The sequence below is a fragment of the Pygocentrus nattereri genome, chromosome 24 (assembly GCF_015220715.1).
Source record: "Pygocentrus nattereri isolate fPygNat1 chromosome 24, fPygNat1.pri, whole genome shotgun sequence".
Taxonomy (NCBI): domain Eukaryota; kingdom Metazoa; phylum Chordata; class Actinopteri; order Characiformes; family Serrasalmidae; genus Pygocentrus; species Pygocentrus nattereri.
The window spans coordinates 22,403,160-22,422,336 of record NC_051234.1 but is presented as its reverse complement, the minus strand read 5'-3'; the positions used below and the strand labels follow the sequence as shown (position 1 = coordinate 22,422,336).

Below are 19,177 nucleotides of genomic sequence, written 5' to 3'. Positions count from 1 at the left end.
AAGGAGGAATTCTCTCAAAGCCTGGAGGGAATAATAATGGTCCTTAAAGTGTCAGAAGTAGCACTATTGCTCTGTTTCAGTCCACACTCAGTTAGTTCCAGCTTGGTGTTAATGTTTTACAAAAACCTCATAATAAAAAGATTAGTGGAAGGTAATAATCAGAAGAAACACTTTGTAAGAGATAATGTAGAGGTGTTATCACAAGACGACATAAAAGATCGCCAAAGCCTTGTGTTTTGGTAGAAGTCAGTGTTTAAGTCTATGAAATGACTATTACTCACACATTCTTTCTTTCTTCTTTCTTTCTTTCTTTCTTTCTTTCTTTCTTTCTTTCTTTCTTTCTTTCTTTTCCCCTTTGCCAATATCTCTAAACCTTGTTTTAGTCAAGACACTTAATTGTTATATCAACACTTCGAACACTGAACACTGTCCAGAACACAGCAGAACTCAGCTGCCCTTTCAGAACAGTCTGAAATAAGAGAGGAAAAATATTTACTACATTCATACTTCACAGCCGTCATTATATTCAGATGACATAATCACAGATTTGAAGTGAAGATGCTCGGAAAGCAGGAAAAGGCGTGAATTGAGTCTCCCCTGAACTCGCGTTTTCTTGCCCCAACAGTATTAAGGATTGCCCCGCCCCTGCTGCGCCACGATTGGCTAGTAGTTTATACATCAGTACCGTTCTAGAACCCGCCCTCCTGCGCTAGGTTTGTGTAGTAGTTTAATCACGAGGAGCGGACGCGCTTTAGAACGCTATTGTGTGTTCTAGGTACGTAGAATTAAAACACATTCAAAAACGTACAACGGCGTTCTCGTGATGAATGAACTACCAGCCAATCCCGGCGCGAGAGGGGCGGGGCTTTTAGCGTTCTAGGCCCGCCACCGCTGGCTAGTCTCAGCGCAAGAGGGGCTTGGCTTGTCGGAATACGGGTGGGGGAAAAAATGACGTCTGACGCCTGCGTCACACGCCGGGAGGGAGTTTTCCACTGAACACAGAGCCAGTCTGGCTCAGACAAGGGACGCGCTTCAACGAGAACGGACCTACAACATCCACACGCAATACAACAAATCAAATAAATAAAAACGGAGACTCTCCACACGGAATCGTGTTCTGGATTAACACTGTTTCACCTGCGCCTTTACTGGGGATATCACTAATGGTGATCGGATACGTTAATTCTTGGTAAGTGGTTGATTTTTTTGTCCTTAACGCTTTTTTGGCTTTATTCTCGCTTTTTAAAAGGCTAATATGCAAAATATCGGGGCATATACGGAAGCGAGTTCGTGTTAAAGTGTTGCTTTTGGTTACTGGGATACGAAAATAATTCAATGAAGAAAATTTAAAATGTAATATTACGGGAATTAAGTTGTTAGTGTTCTGATTTCACGGCTGTTTCTGAAATGTCACATATGTTGAGGTGGAAGAGGAGCTGTTGCGGTTTAAAGTGGTAATGTTGTAACGTCAGTTTAGGCTGTGTTTTCATTTTGTTGGTTTGAGTTACATTAAGTGTGCCAGCCGAGCCGAGTGAGAATAAACTGGAACACGGTCCCCTGCAGTTCTGCTGCCCGCTGAGAGAGAGAGAGAGAGAGAGAGAGAGACTCTAACACAACTACGCCAAGTTATCGCGTATGTTATGAATATTATTAGCGTATCATGAGGTTAGGATGAATGCGAGCTCTCGTGTTAAGCCGCTGGGTAGCTCAGTTTGTCTTGGACTTTGTATGTAAAGCCGATAGCGATAATGAAATGTGTGTTTGAGGAGGTTAGATGCCCGTGGTAAGTTAGTGAAACGAGAGCGACTCCTTAAGGTAAGTAAACTGCAGCCTGCTGAGACTGATATTCAACAGAAGGGGCAGCAAAGTGACTGATTCAGTGCAAACTGCCCTTTAATTTCAGCTGGCACCCACTACCGGCCGCTTTTTATTCAGAATATTTACCCGTTAGCTTCAGTATTAGGTAGGTTGATGATCTTTCCTTGCTATTTTCTAGAGAAACATACCAACTTACAGATTCCTTAAGTGGTGATGATAACAGGTTCCCACGATATCTACAATGCAAATACAACCATTTTATTTACTATCCGAAAACTAGTGAACCTACACGTCGTCTGTTTTTATATGTCATGCTGATTATGGAAAACAGTGGCCGAAAAAATAAGCTTTCTTTGGGGACTTTTTTGCCTAACACACTCTTCTTATATCCTTTCACCATACGTTAAAATACATTTAAGACCAAAAACTATCACAAAACTACCTCGGAACAGTGTCCGATATCAGTGTATTCATAACCATTTTATGTAACAACTTTGTGAGGGAGCTTTTAGAGACATCAGACTCCACAGACGTCTGGTTCCTATCACCACCACTGTAAACAATTCTGATCCGGTAAGTTTCTCTACATTGAAACATTTTACGCCAAACCACCCCGAATGACTTTGCTGACACATGAACCATTTAATTATGCAGAACTTTTGAAAAATTGGTGGAGCTCCCCTTTGAGTGTGAAGTCTTGTTTTACGCAATAAACACCACCATGCTGGCAACCCGCTACAACGCTTTCATCAAAATATTCCTTTTAAAAAACTACGCCACGTATTCTCGACACTTTTATTCAGAATATTCAGTTTACACGCCGAGTTGTAAGGCAGTGTCAAGCAGAATATTCACAGAAACGCCTTTATTGCTTTTACTACACAGCAGCAGTCTACATTACATGAAGCAAGCAGTTAGCAGCGACGCTAACCTGTCAGCAGGTTATGCTCAGCCAGTTGACGTGTCTGATTTTACACGGACTCAATTTAGCTTAATTTACCTGAGGGTGAAAGATATTCAGCAGTGTTTACCAAAATGTAAGTTAACTTGCTTCTGGGAAAACGTACCTCTCCTTTCACGTTTGAGTTTCTTGTGAAAATCCCTGTACGAGGGGTTTCCTTACTTTACCACAGTCAAAAGAACAATACAGGACATTTTCACTTTTGTTTCTGCCCTGAACCTACCACACTCCTACTGAACCTCTACCAAATTCTCATCTAACATCCTTTAACCTGCGTGTCCAACATGCACCAGGTGCTTTTCAGGTCTCATGGATCTTCCATCTGTATGATCGGAGGAGCTCTGTCTAATCTGAGTTAAATAAATGTAAATTTCAGTGTAAATTTCAAGTCATAATGCTACTATCCAGACGATGAGTTCCTATTTTGAGTATTGGTTTTTCTCAGTGTTTCCTCCTCAGACTCTGCGAGAGTTTTTCCTTTGAGTCTTGGTTCTTCTCAGTTTTTCCTCCTCTGGCTCTTGGAAAGCTTTTCCTTTAAAGCCAGGATCCTCTCAGTGGTTCCTCCTCATGCTTTTATGGAGTTTTTCCTGAGCTTCTTCCACTTTCTCGTCAGGGAACTTGACCTGTGCTTCTGGAAAGCTGCTTTGGGACAGTGTCTGTTGTAGAAAGCTCTATAAAAATTGAAGTGAATTGGACTGGACATTTGTAGCTACTTTTATGGCTCACACTAGACTTACTCAGCATGGTACGTTATCTGTAATAGGCCTTTATTGTTGTAAGTTACTGTTGTAAGCCTGTTGGGTACAGTCAGTAGGTGTACCTGACTGGGCGTCTTTGGCCAGGAGGAATCAGTTGAGTGTTGTAGACGAGACTTGCCAACGTCTCGCTCATTTCCTCTTGTTTGAGCCTGAAATACACAAACGTGCGAGACGTGGATGCTTCTCAGAGGGGACTTCTCATGCCTCACAGCATGCAGGGTATTACACAAGTGCAGAAAGCTCAGCTGTGTTATTGGAGTTCATCGCGCTCTCTCTTGTGTGTGAAAGCAGTGGCCACATTGTTAATCAGTTGTCCTCTTCAGACAGCCTGGTTGTCCCTGTTCTCAGGCAGTTCACACACAGTGCTGAGGCTTTTGTGTTCGGGGATGGAGGGGGTGGGGAGGCTGCTGCTGCCTCTAAGGCTGTAACCCATGGGGTCCCATCTGTTTTGTCAGTCTTGACTTGAGCATTCCTCCCAGCTTGTGAGGTACCAGCAAGTGTTCTACACTACAACATCCACACATACAGCTGGGCTGACCCACTCCCTGGGGAGACTCTTATAGCAGAGGGATGTACAGCTTCTGTCTGTGTTTTTATTAGCTTTTATTAGCCTGGCTAGAGTGAACAACCCCAGAGATAATGCTGCAATGTTAATGCGGAAGGCATACTTCGCCCCAACTTTGCATGTCAGATATTGATGCAAATTATTCTGTGAACAATGAAAACGTCCCAGGTTAATAGCACTGCTCGAGTACTCGCGCTGACTGTATTGTTTACTCTGTTAAAGTGAACTTATCAGAGGGGGTTATTTGAAAAGCAGTATTAGAGATAGAGATTGAGCATTCCTTCCAGGTATCTTAACTATGAAATCTTGCTTTCTGAGAATAGCCCCTAGGTTCTTGGCACTTGCTGGAGGGACTGACAGACAGAAGGTGTGCATTGAAGGTGTTGATGAGCTCTCGGCATGTCTCCATTAATTGAGCTTGGTTCTTGCTGCAGTCTTGTTCCAAGCACAACCTGATGGTGACCATTATCCTGAGCTTATGCGTCTCGTATATATAATATATTTGGCCTTAGTTTGGTTAGATGCCTCCATAATGTTGCTGTCATGAGAAAAAAGAATGAAAATGTTCATATGATGTAACTTGAATGCCTCCCTTCTGTAAAGTGCTACCACAAAGAGTCTTATGATGGTGACGATAAGTCTTAAGACCATGTGCTTTGGTGGGAACTATGCAGCAAAGCTTATCCACAAAGCGTGTGACATAACTTTCTGCTCAGTCATATGGATTTGCCTCCAAACTCTCATGAGGTCACTCACCAGGTGGTTTTTGCATGGATGCATGTTTGTCCTAGGCGTAGTCTCTCTGGAGAATGCAAGCACATCTGGGTTCGATAGCCCTAGCCGTTCTCCTCCGCTGCAGAAACCCATCACCCTGCCAGAGACGAATTCCTGCGGGCTGGAGCCATCACTTTATTTATTTGTTTAAAGTCCTCACTCCCTCCTCCCACATCAGCACAAGCTACTATTTGGAATCGCTCTGTACTGTGCATGGCCTGTGCCCCAGGAACAGAATGTCTCTGGCGGGGCTGACCACTCACGGTGCTGCCTGACTGAAAGCAAGTTCATGTTGGTGTTCCAGCAGGTGGAGTGCTTTTCTCTTGTACCTGATCACCCAGTTGCATTGTCTTTATAATGTTAAGATTATGTATTTATTTATTTATTCATTTATTTTTGTTAATTTCAAGCATGACATCCAAAATATAAGTTAATGTTAATTATATGTATAAGGTTAATTATTTGTATTATTTGTATCTATATTCCAAAGCTGTGTACATTGTTCTGCCAAGCACATGTGTGACAAAACAGAATTAAATTCAAAGTGAATTGTGGTGAAATTTCACCTAGACTAATTTCCTAACGAGTCAGATCTTATTTTACTGATGTAATTTCGTTTAATTTATTTATGTTGGACTTTCAGAATGCACTGAATCCGTTCCTAAAGAATCATAATCGAATCAAATTGAATCAATTGGTGGTGATATTTTTGACTTCATGAAGATTTGCATCATTTCAGGATTCATAAATGGATTTAATTGAATAATGTGGAAATTTGAGACTTCATGATTTACTGAAGGAAACGGTCATAACTGAATCCATTGGGGGTCCCAAATTTACCCTTATTTAGCTGTCTTGTTTTTTTTTTTTTTTTTTTTAAAGTTGGCTCCCAGTTGTATTTTCAGTCATTATTAATATCTGTGCATAAGCATAGCAATATGTCAGTGCAGCGTGAGCCAACTTGCCCCCTCACACACGCACACAGGCACACAGGTGTCATAGCCACTGTGTAGGTTTTGTTCTCTGGCTGCGGTCCGCCCATGCTGGGTGCACGCTATGCACCGCGTTATCTCTTGTGGACGTGCTGCAGTGGAACATGGCAGGGCAAAGTCAGAAGCACCACCAGGTGCGGATCTGTTTGTGCAAGTGTGTAACTGTAGAGCAGTTCAAATAAGGCTGGTCTTAGTGAAGTTGTGCACAGTTTGCTGTTGCTGCTTTTCTAAGTTTATATATTTCTAGATTTATGTATGAGAGCAAAACTTGTTTTGTTACCACTGTTAGTTGGAAAAACAGTTACTTCAAAGGCGAATCCCCCCCCCCCCCCAATTTCTGGATTATCCAATGTGTCATTCAAAGTGCTTTATTGTGTAGTAGTTAATTGTAGAGAAACTTACTGTCTCACATCTCTTTACAGTGATGGTAATAAGAAGCCAGGGACTAATGACCAATGAACCACCTCTCAGTTTTTATATGTAACATTGATAATGGTAAAGTCGTGGTAACATATTTCCAAAAACTTCATGTAATCACTTTTTGTGAGGGAACCTTTAGAGTCATTAAACTCTTCCGATGTCCCACCACCACTGTCAGCATGTCTGACTTGGTACTTTTCTCTAGGAACCTTTTCTAGGATATGATTTACTGTGAAGTAGTACCTAGGCCTAGCAATACCTAGCAATCAGCTGGGTTGACTATGGATAATCACTGTTTACGTTTTCCTTCATCTGTTTGGTGTTTTATTGGTACTATCTTTATATGCTTTGTCACTTTGACAAGCCTTCCTTCTTTGCTCATAAAGCAGTCTGTGGGCAGAGCCATCATCGTGCTGTGTGTGGAGTGTATCTGTAACATCTTATCAGCACTCACTGCTGACTATGGCAGTAGATCCAGTGTCACTGAAGAGTCGCTCCAGTGGACAATCTCTTCTCTTTCCCCACTACGTGAGATTTATTTCCTGGCCGCTGATGACAAGTGCATGGGGAATACCTCAGGGGGGCGCTGCCTTTCTCCTGCTGCCTGGCTCGCTGATGGAACGACAGCGCTGCATAATTGATGGCACTGCAAGAACATGTTGGTGTACTTTATCTCGCCTGTCTGATCCCATCGCCTCAGGCAGAGAGAGTTAGCAGGCAACAGTGTCCTGCTCTATCTGTCTCTCCGGGGATGTGCTGCATCTAACAATTATTTATGACGGTTATTTGATTAGCCGATTTTTGGATTACTTCAAGTGACATCACTGCCATCATTCACAGTAAATCAGCTCTTTTATGATGCAGCAAAATCCATACACTTCCTTTAGAGTACTGCAATCTGTTGGAAAGACCACATCAAAAGGGCTGTGTTTTCAGATTTCCCATAATCAACACTTCACTGAACAACACCAAAACATACAGGCATTCCATCACCAGGATTGAGAATTACTGTAGAAGGTGGAGAGTCAGTCTGATATGATTGGTCTTTCAGAAGAAGTCTTCTTTGCTGATGCTATTGGGAGAGAACACAGGAGGTACAGATCACCCCCAGGGACACACGCGCACACACCCCTTTCCTGGGATTAGCTCGTCTTCATTGTTTCTGCCCGTTGAACAGGATTAACAAATCATTGTGTCAGGTAGGCCGCAGTCAAGAGACAATGACCCACTTCTTACACCCAGGCCCTTTCTCCCCCTCTCTGGTCTTCATCCATGTGCACAGGTTTGTTTTATGCAATGTTAGCACATGGTGTCATACATGTCTATATTATATCCCACTATATATATATACACACATACACACAGATGTATCTACTTACATACATCCCATGTGTTTTATGTAAGGAAGTATTTATATGCAGTAAGCCTCAGAGGCAGATAGATCTTGGCTATCTTTGCTTACAAAGCCAGGACATTTTATCCAAACTCCCTCGCTATCCACAGCTCTTAATTAAAGCTTGTCTGCTTTGCCGCTGCTGTGAGCCTCCTCAGGGAATTTGTTGTGCTTTTGTTTTCAGCCTGACACACAGGGAGATCCAGGGAAGGTGTAAGGTGATCCTTTGGGCCTTCACAGCTTTGTGTATTTGTGCACCTGAGTGATGGGTGTAGAGACAGAGGGCCAGACAAGCAACAGATGCCATGTCCAGGTGCTTAGGTGCTGCTAAAAGCAAGTGGCTCAAGCTAGAACACAGCAAAAGATAATTTCCTAGTCAGATGAGCAGATGGATCATAATGTGCTGTTGTCTAGAGCTGTTTGTCCAACTGTGAAGAGAAAGCGAAGTTTGCTTATTATTTTAAATTCAAGGATGCTGCTTTTGCCTAATGATTATGCAATTGACCTCACCGCTAACTGACTGCTGTTGGCTTCCTGAGCTCCACTGGCTTCTTGGTCAGACTGTTTCTTTAAAAAGAAGAAGTACTGAGTTTTTAATTTTTATTTTTTAGTCTGCAGTGCTAAAGTTGCTAACTGTGAGTAAAAGCAAATAGCCATTGATTAGTGTTGTGCAAATGATAATGTTAACTGGTGGCTACTGTTGGCTTCTATTAACATGTCACGTTAGCATGCATGGGCAAACTATTTCTTTAGGCGTCTTTGCCCATAAACTCCAAGGGGTTTGTATTGCATGAGCCTGCCAACACGAAGTATTACTTGCACTGCTGCAAGACGAAACATGCAGGGGTTACTCTAGGGCTCAGCTGTACTGCCTGTGCTTTGCATGCAAATAAAGATACGTTTAAGCACAGTTTGCACACACTAACTATACTTATTGTCAAGCTTGTGTTGTATACTCAGCATACTACAGCAACATTTTGACATGTTGCACACTTATATAACTGCTTGTGCACAGCAAGCCTTGCAAAACGGCAGAAGATGCACATAGTTCTTTTATTGTTTACCCTGCTCAAGCTTGTGTAACAAGAGTAGATAAGCTGGCTAAGCATGCAGTCGCATGTGGAGGTTCCTTGAGGCACATGGTGTGTGTTTTGGCAGCAGAAGCCACCACGGAAGGGGACACGGCTTAGTGAGCCGATGGTGTCTCTCTGTCTGATGCGTTTATGACAGAAGCACTTGTACTTGGGTAAACAATTCATTCATTGATACAAATCCCCAGTAACATGCGTCACTTTTGTACCAGGTTGGGAAAAAGAAAGTGAAGAACTAAAGTGTTTAAAGACCCACATATGGACCCTTTGACACATCTTCACCTAACCGTGTCAAATGCTAATTACATTCAATATTATATGGAATTTAGACTAGACTTAGTCTAGACTGTCTCAAGGTCTGCTTGGAATAGATGAATCAGTATTATTCAGAGGTACCCAGATTTGTTTTTAACACCGGGGCCAGACAGTGCTCCTGACCTGTGTCATCTTCCAGTCACGACTGTCTGCCATTTCTCAGAAGTGGCTTAGTTGGTGCGAACAAGCCCTGTTTTGCAATACTTACACTGTACTCACCACAGTGCGTAGCGTTCCAGGAACAGAAACAGTGGAGAGAAAGAATACCTACGTCAAAACCGTCACACGGTGGAGAAGTTTTGGTTTTGTTTGTTTGAATGAATGAATTTCTTTTACATGAATTTTGATAACATTTGAAACCACGAGCTGTCCTTTAGTTTGTGTTAACAGCTCGTTACAAATGCTTCAACGGAAAATCTACTGGGAATTTTTTTTCCTTTTCATAGAAAACTGCTGCTTCACTTCAGATATAGGACAGTATGAGTATTTGTCCTAAAATGTGGAGTTTTTTTTGAAGGCGGCTGAATCAAAAGTTTTGTAATGGCAGTGATGCGTGTACATTTTCTATTACGCTTGACTGGAGGCTCTGCCTTCCTTCCTTCTTTCCTTCCTTCCTCTACACATGTGTCAGCAGCTGAGGAGCGAAACCCCAGCGCAGGGCCTGAGGTGAGCTAGCTGCCGGGGAATGTCTTCAGGGCAGACAATCGTGAGCTTACAGAGTTGGTTCAGGAGCGCTAAAGCAGCTAGTCGCTGCATTCTTCCCACACAAAGCGCCTTAAAACCAGTAACATGGCCCGGCCTTTTTTTCTCTCCTCTCCAAAGGATTCATTGTTTTCATTGCTGCACAAGCAGTCCTCTCCGCAGGAAGCGGTGGAAAGAAAGGCATGCTGGGCTAGGGCTACATAACAAACATGTTTACTACACCCAGCTAAGCACATATTTACTATGGAGGTTGTTACTATGTGTTTAACAGGCTTTCTAGCAATGCAGTCATATTCCATGGAGTGCTTGGTCGTGTGCCTGGGTGCTGCTTTGTGCACTTGTCTGCTGATCAATGTATTTGCTTGGCTGATTGCATTTGGAAGTGGGTGAAGGGTCTGGTAATTGTTGACTTGGGCTGGAGGGACATGATTGATGCCTTCCTGTTCGCTTCACTGCTGAGGGCCAGTGTAAAATGCGGTCAGTTAGACAACAAAATAAAAAGCAAATTACAGTATGTAATAGTAGCAAGATTTAGACCAGGTTTATTTAATTCCAGTTATGATGCCACAAAGCGTTCTGTGAGCAATACTAAAGAAAGGACAAGTTTGGTTCCCTAAAAGAACTTGTGAAAAGGATGTCTGCGAGTGTGAAGAACATTTTCACGAGTTTTTAGACCGTTGTAATTTCTTCATTCTATGTGGAGGTTCTTTAAACTCTTACATCCAAAAGTAGTTCTTCCATGGCAACGTGTTCTTGTGTGATGCAACAGAACCACTTTTGGTTCCCTGAAGAACCTTTTCAACTCTTTAAAGAACTCCATTTTTAAGTGAGCTGTGCAAGTGTAAAAGTCTTAAAGAACCTCCATAATATACAGTTTCTATAGCTTTTTTAAAAGGTATTTATTTTTACTAGAACTGTACATCCAAGCCAAGAACCCGCAGAGGAACCTTCGTGATTTAGAGTGTAGATATCATAACTCTTTCCATTATTGTTACGCTCTAACTTGAATGAACAATTAACCCTCAGGATGTCCCTTTGTGTTCACGTTAATTGCCATATTTGTTGCAGCGGGAATCATGCTAATAGCAAAGCTCGTTATGCTAACATGCTAATAAGTCTTTTTTTTGTCCCACAGATCAGCACTCCGGCGCCATGAGCGGGCTTTTAAAGAGGAAGTTTGAGGAGGTGGAGGAAGATCCGTGCTACTCTTCGTCTTCTCCCTCGTCGCTCTCCTCGTCGGCCTACTCCGGCTGGGATTCGGATGGCGAGAGCTGCTACTCGGACACTCTGGACTCCACACCCAGCAACCCAAGCTCACCAGTAGCGTCGTTTAGCAGTGAGTTTCACCTCCATTGCACTTTGTCACGGTCACTATCCAATATCTCAAGTGAACTGCATAAAAAAAAGTTTTAGTAAAAAGGGAAAACTACATAGTTGTAAATTTAGTTTTCCACTCTAAGTTTACATTTCAGAACTTCAGCTGCAAAAATTAAATGTACCTGTACAGCTTTAAGTTAGTTACTTAACAGTACATTTAAGATGAAGACATAGTGTTTTATCCATTTTTCTTTTTTCTTTTCTTTTTATATTGGAAAACAGCCCAAGATTTATATTTTGACCAATAAATGAGTGCATACTTTTCTGATCTATAGGGAAGTGTCGCCCTCATATCTATATTTTTACGTCTGTTGTTGGTTCTCTTAGAAAACACAACGCATTCCATGTCTTGGCTGGTAGTGAATTTGATGAGGTGCAGCAATGCTTATGCATTGATCCACACTTCTTAGATTCTCAAGAAGTCAGATGAGACTGATTTTTGTGCTTGGACCTCCTAAGCGATTGTTGAGTTTCTCGGAGCGTACAGTGCAGCTGTACTGGAGATTTGGGGTTCAGGAGGGTGAAAGAAGCAGGCCAAACAGTTGTGTGGTTCCCAGGATGGAGGGGCAAGGAGGCAAGGAGCCAATGAGCGGGGTGTGGCAGTATGCCAGGAGAGAGGGAGAACACACCAAGCCTTGTGTGCACCTGGCACACCCCCATCACAGGTGCTGAGAGAGAGATGGAGGGAGAAGGGAGGATGCAGGGTAGAGAAAAGAAGTGGAAGTCATGTTAGAGGAGAGAAATGGAAAGGATTTTGCCATCCGGTTTGGTTTTTGTAATTAAGTGGAGCAGCCGGAACTTGATTCCTTCTGAAAGTGTTTGCAGAGGTCAACTGTTACTGTTTAAGGTCAAATTTGTGTTGTCTGGGGGCACTGTCTGCTTCACGTTACCACATGCTCATAAAGGGTCAGTCAGAACTGAATCATACTAATTTAACAAAGTTTCTTAATGTGTTACGAAGCCGAATCATGTATCGTTTTCCAAAATATAAAGTGCTCCTGAATAGTTCTTGACTTGGGCGTACCATTCTAGGATGAACTTTCTAGTAAGAGGTCTTCACGTCCACATCTTGAAACCGCTTAATTAACTGCAAGTAATTACAAAATCTAGGACCCGAAACTGGATTCAGGTTTCTTCACACTCTGTTCTTTAGGGAAGCAAAAGTGGTTCTTCTATGGCAGTGGTCACCAACTCTACCAACACTAATGGTGCAGGTGTAGCAGATTTGAGGTTGGAACCAGACTTTGCTGGAAGGGGCTCAAGGACCAGGCTTCGTGATCACTGTTCTATGGCATAAGTCCTCGAATCTGGTTTCCAGATTTGTTTTGTAATAACTGCCTGGAATTGAACTGCTGGGGATATTGATTGGCCTTATAGTGCAATACTTTCCAGCAGTTTAAAAAAATCAAATATGAAGAATTTGTTCTGTGGCATTGTTCCAAAGAGCCCTCTTTGGCACCTTTACATTTAAGAGCATATGCGAGATAAGAGCTAAGCTTGCTTGGAGAAGCATCTGATAGCTGCCGCATATGTACACAGTGGGGTTCCCAGCAGGCCGTATGTTTAATGGAGACCAGCTGTGGACTGTGGGACAGTGAGTCCAGCCCTTGTGCAGATAGGAATCAGTGAGCTGACAGCTTTTCGAGGGAAGAGGTTAACAAGTCAATGCTAAGTACTCCTGCTCAGAGGAAGTGGAATTTTCACTAGAAAAATGGCTAAACTGCTCAGCTTGTTCCCACATGTAGCCGCTGTGATCCTTCATGTGGTTTAGCTGTGTCTGGATGCTGCCCTGCCTGCATAAGTCTCATTCCAATGCTTTTAGCTGGAGAAGAACGCTTGGCCGCTTGCTTTAAAGGGCTAAGCGGCTAGGATGTGTATGTAAGGGGTGTAAAAAAAAAAAAAAAAAAAACCCCACAAAGTGAACAAATTACACCAGCAAGACACATTGTTAAAATTAACTGTTAAAAATGCATTAAAATAGTACAGTTTTTTGCTTAAATTAAACTATTAAAGAAAAAAACAGTTAGTAAAAAATTGTTATAATGGGTTATAAACGTCCAATCAGCCGCTTGCTACTATGCAGTTACTGTATACTGATGTTGTTTACAGACTTTCTATAATTGGTCTTCATTTATGCTCCATGCTCATGCTGTTCATTGGTCACGAAGGTACTGATCATACCCATAACATACTCAGAAAAATGTGATGTCATTTGTCACAGTAATGATGTATCATATCATATATTTCCCACCCCTGTGTATATTTATGTATGTGTTTTTGAGGGCCTTAGCTCTCTCTGTCCTGAGAACTATTTGGCGCTGACAGTCCCACTGGCCGGAAGCCTCAAACTTCCAAAACATTTACTCACTCCACTGCGACTCTGAATCCGCCGCTGCCGCCAAGGGGAAATTCCTGGGCGGACTGTTTGTTTGTGAGAGTGAAGAGCGAGGCGGATTGTCTCTTTGATCTGAGTGGGAGAAGGCTTGAGAAATCTCAGGCATTTGATAAGATTTATGGCTGTCTATTTAATAATTGGAATAATTCAGTGTCGCTATCATCACTAGGAAACTGGTTGCATTGTTTGAACGTGTCATGATGAAAAGACCAATGAATTAAAAGTTATGGTATTAGGTTAGGGTTTTTTCCTTCTGCTTAAAAGTTCCGTTTCAGAGATACAAGGTTTTGTTGACAGTGTGTGAAATTGCACTGCGCTCTTTGTCTGACAGCGCTTAGTGTTTTCATGAAGGGTCTCTGCTGTTTGCTTTGTCTTGTCTGTCCCCTAGTGGACTGTTAATGGTATTGCACCTAGTGCACGCCTGTGATCCTGGTGTTTACACAAGAGACTTAGCCACTCCAAACCTTCCCATTAGACCTGGCACAGTTCCTACCTAACTACTCCCTGATGAGTTCTAAGGAAAAGAACACTACGTCTCTCTTGTATGGCTTTATTGTTCCATTGTGCTTTTAGTGCTTACTGTATATTACTGTGAAGTGACATTTTTCATGGTAAACATCTCTTGATGTTTGGATGATGTTCTTTGAGTATTTGGAGATGTGCTTTGTGTATTACAAAAGATCATTATAAATCAAAAGTGTTTATTTATAATGCTGTTTTGTTCTTTATAGGCAATATAATAATGTATATTATTGCTAGCACTATATACAGACTATATGATTGTAGATAAAAACAAATTTTGAAAAGTTGTGGTTGTTGTGGTTCTACCCACTTTTTCTGTCTGTCTTGTAGCCACCTCCATTCTGAAGAAATCCAAGCGTCCGCGGAGAGGAAACGTCCAGTTTGATCAGGTGACCGTCTTCTTCTTCCCACGATGCCAGGGCTTTACCAGTGTGCCCAGCAGAGGCGGTTGCACATTGGGCATGATGCAGAGACACAGCGCTCAGAGAAAATACACGCTGGCAGAGTTTGCCATTGAACAGCGCCACCTACGACGTGAGAAACTAAAGAACAGGATGAGGGAAGAGAAGCTGGAAGCCCTCAAGCAGAAGGTAGCAAAAAAAACTTATACAGTCAGTGCACCCTCACACATACATACATCAACATAATCAGAACAATGAATTTGTTAGTAAAAAATATAACACAAACACATTTAAGATATTTAAATCTAGATTTGGACAAATCTCAAATGACACAAATCGTATTGATCTTACTGACATGGATTGCATAAATACATGACACAGGGGAGAATACAATAATACCAATTGCAATATATAACAGTAATAACAGTGACCGCTATGCAACCCACAGGGGCAACTTGTATGACATCAAAACACAAATGACAGCAGATCTATAACTCTATTTTCTTCTCTCTGACAGCTGACTAAAAATGGTACCCAGGAGTCTGAAGAGGCCGACCAGCTGACCGTGGACGACATCCCTGAGGACGAGATAGACCTCAGCGGTGTGAACCTGGATAGTGGCTCGTTCCTGCACCCGTACCCGTCCAAGAGGCGGCACGCCATCCTGAAAGCTGCCGGAGTAAAGAAAATCGATAAGGAGGAGAAGAGGCAGCTGCACGCGCTGCGTCTGTCGCGGGAGGACTGCGGCTGCAGCTGTCAGGGCTTCTGTGAGCCTGAAACATGCAGCTGCAGCTTGGCGGGCATAAAGTGTCAGGTGGGTACTGAAGTGCTTTCAGGAATCGTATATGGATGATTTCCCAAATTAAAAGTCCTGATTCTGGATCAGCTTTTGACTTTTTGTGGCAATTAGAAATGCTAATTGTTGATTGTCCTTAAGGATCCTCATGTTGCCACAATAGTTATCCTATCCAATCTCCTGCAGTAGAATTAAAAACGAGCCTTTGAGAGTTGAAGTGTTAGTACTCCATGACTAGGGTTGGAGCCACTGATTGGGCTGAATGCGTTATTGCATTAAAGAAGTGAGACACTTAATTTATTGGCCTTGTACTTGACTTTGCAGATGGATCACTCGTCCTTTCCTTGTGGCTGCACCAAGGACGGCTGTGGGAACACGGAGGGCCGCATTGAGTTCAACCCCAGCCGTGTCCACACCCACTACATCCACACAATCATGAAGCTGGAGCTGGAGAAGCGCCTGGAGGAGCACTCGACCGAGAACGAGCCAGCTGAGGATGAGCAGGGCGACTCCTCTGACCTCCGGCCATCAGAGGGTGGAGACGAACCAGACAGCTCCAGCTTCCATTTTAACTCCGAGCTAGCGGCGGTGGGAGAGAACAGCTGCAGCAGTGACATGACGGACTCTTCCAGTTCATCAGGCCAGAGTGAGGATTCAGAAGTAGGAGAGAGGCCTCAGAGCGAGCAGTCGTCCTTAGACGTGGACGAGAACGGACTCACGCGAATCCTGAGCTTCAGCGATACGGATAACGAGGACTGCTCTGTGCAAGGCAGGCACCTTAGGGCTAGCATGGACAACTGCAGACAAGAGCAGCGAAGGACTGAGCCAGCTTCTGTGGGGTATGGCATCTTCAGTACTGTGGAAAATGTGGACAATGACGATAACACTTGCATGCCACCAATGGACTCAGACAGCAGAGCCGCAGCCATGTCTGAACTTTTGGACGAAAACGCAAATCAAGGAAACGCTCTTTTCCACAGCGGATCTGTTCCCAACACGCCCTCACCTTCAATTGACCGCTCAGCCAGTTACATGGACCTCAGCCTGTCCTCAGAGTCAGATTTAGAGTTCTTTGATGGTTTTCCCTGCCTAGGACCCAGCTCACTGTACAACTCCCTCAAGGAGTACGAGCATTTGGACAACTTATTTCAGTTCCAGCTGCCTGGATACCCCAGCCTTCCCCCAGCTAATGACTCAGGCACATGTCTCTTGGAGTCACTCATCGGCTTGTCGGAATCGGTCCCAGAACCCCCTGCAACATTCTCAGACAATCAGATGCTGGAAGAAGCCATTAAGTTGTCTGTGATGGAGTATGTGAAAGTCTGAAGCGGAGGCTGATGTTAATAGTTAACACTATAAAAAAAAATTATATGATTGTAAATGAACACATTTTTGGTGTAATTTTTTGTTGTTTATGGAGGCTGTTTTGCCCTCTTTCTGAAGCTGAGATTTGCATTATTTGCCTTTAAAATGTTAGCAGAGCATTTTATTATTATTATTATTATTATTATTATTGCCATTGAAGTGGCAGCTAACATTTAGGTTTAAAGTCTGTTTTTTTTTTTTTTTTAATATTTGTACATACGGCCAGGAAGATTCGTCACCCACATTGGTGTTATCATTAATATTATTACTATTGATAAGATTATTTATATGAACTTTAAATTGGGGCACAGTTGGGAGTCTTTTGAAGAAAAAAAATGCTGAATGATGCACCTCAGGGACTTTTTCTAGCTTTTGGAAGCAATGCATTGTGACCATCGCTGTGATGGACCCTATTTGGCTTTTTTCCAGAGTATTTCCACCAAAACCCCAAAACGCAAGCGGTGTTTTTACGTCCCCCTCTCTAATTTTTTTAGGGTCTATACTCAATCACAAAGCTAGAGGAAGACTCCTCCTGTTCCACACAATACGGCTCATTGGGATCCATAATGGTACACGAATCCCACCCCCGCCCCCCGCCAAAGGCTCCTCAATTAGCACTTTATCTGTGAAAATATCAATAAAAGTCGAGTGGGGGGCAGATGGTTTGGGGCCGTGTTCGCTCCTCCTGCGTTTACACCGTTTTTGGTGTTGACAGCACAAGAGTCGAGATACTGAGCGTTCATTATTTATTTACAAACCACACCAAGAATATCTCAGTTGTGGAGCAAGGTGGCATAACTGTGATATCTATTTACCATTTACTACTTATGACTTTATTTATTCCTTAAGTTTTGAGTTATTTATTTATCTCCGAATCACCAACTGAATATCTGAGCCGCCCTGCGCTCTGGTCAAGCGAAAGAAAGCAGCTTTTTTTTCTGTGCGATGTTGTGGAGAGTCCATTCATTCACTAACCTGTGTGAAGCGAATCTGAAGTAATATTTTAGTTAAATTATTTCACATGTTGTCATTTCAATAGTATTCTCTAATTTATTAATAGGTTGGGCAATAAACGGAGTGGCGTGCATAAAAAAAAAATTAATAAAAAAAAAAGAGAGAAATTGAAAAAAAAGGAGGAAAAAAGGTTTCCCAATGTGCCTGATAAACCGAGGAGCCATGGTCAAGAATATAGAGAGGATTTCTTTCGTGAAACTGAACTCTGGAGTGAGAAGGAAAACCCTGTTTAACCTACCTATTTCCTAAAATCACTCTCATGGTGCTTTACTGCCCATGGTATTGCCTACAATATAGAGAATTACACTAAAATGTTCTAATTTATGTAGAATTCTAATCTCTATCATTGACAAACTATTTTATTAAGAAAAAAGCCACAATTTCTTTTGTCTTCAAATATGGAAACATTTGTAATATACTAATATAGTTGAACTTATGCTCATGGAATTTATTCTGGCCTGATGTGCAGGCATGAAGATTTGCCCTTTTCAGTAGAAGTGAGACAGACTTGGCTAAGCTAAATTTGATTGTATTCAGAATGTTTCGGCAGAAATGACTGACCACATGGATTGTGGATGTAAATTTATTAGTTTCTGAATGAATTCTGCATATATTATGCAAAAAAAAGTATCCTATTATGCAAGGGAAAAAAAGAAGCTTTTTTGTGTTGCCCATGTCTCTGAACTTGAAAATGAAGGTGGTTCGGTCTGCGTCGTCCTAACAGACCAAAACAAAGCCGGACATGATGTACATATCCAACCATAGCCTGTTTTAACCTTCTGAAGCTATTGCATGTGAGATCCATTCATACCTTCAGTCTCAGTATATGATTTTGCCAGCGCAAAAAAAAATGCACAATCAGAAATGTATTTGTTTTTTTGTTTTTTTTGCCTTCATGTGCTCTTCTTGAAACTCAAAAGGTTCATTTCCATCCTCAAGAGGGCACTGCTTTTTGCGCAAGTATACCTTATTTCCTTGTAAAAATGTATCACTTCTTCTGAAGAAATGGAAAATGATGGGTATTTATTAGTCCTAATTATTGTACGTTTTGATCTACGATGCTTTTGAAAGTGTTTCTTAATTTTTGCCTTTTATGTTGTACATATTTTCTGCTTAAATGGTACTACAAGAGCAAACGAAGCTGCTTTTTTATATTTTCACGCTCGACAGTTTAAAGCTGTTCATTTCATTCAAGTCTTTTGACAGTAGTTTGTCCTTTCAAAATAAAAGTTCAGCTTTTTTCTTACATGTTGCTTTGTCTGTGTTTGTGATTTTACAAGCAAATATTAGGTCCAGTACACAACAGACCCTCATACCAACTACCTTGTAGCTCCATTCGTATAGTATAGAGCCCATGTCACACACAAGGCCTGTGACACTGTCGTATCTGTCCTGCAAATGTATTTGAATTTTCTATTGATATTAGCCTGTTTACAGTGCACTGCACTACAGTCTCCAGCATGTACTGCATAATAATGTATGCTCTAACTCTCCTCCCCCAGCAACAATCTATGGCAG

The 19,177-nt window shown here is 42.1% G+C and overlaps 1 protein-coding gene across 1 annotated transcript; it reads left to right on the top strand.

Annotated features, from left to right (window-relative positions):
• The first annotated feature begins 1,022 nt into the window (after positions 1 to 1,022).
• On the top strand, positions 1,023 to 18,907 carry csrnp1b (cysteine-serine-rich nuclear protein 1b). The gene is made up of 5 exons (XM_017717763.2): positions 1,023 to 1,189; positions 10,925 to 11,125; positions 14,414 to 14,673; positions 15,002 to 15,298; positions 15,605 to 18,907. Exons 2-5 carry the CDS (start codon positions 10,942 to 10,944, stop codon positions 16,604 to 16,606), a joined length of 1,743 nt encoding a protein of 580 aa, XP_017573252.1. The 5' UTR covers positions 1,023 to 1,189; positions 10,925 to 10,941; the 3' UTR covers positions 16,607 to 18,907.
• The last annotated feature ends 270 nt before the right edge of the window (positions 18,908 to 19,177 follow it).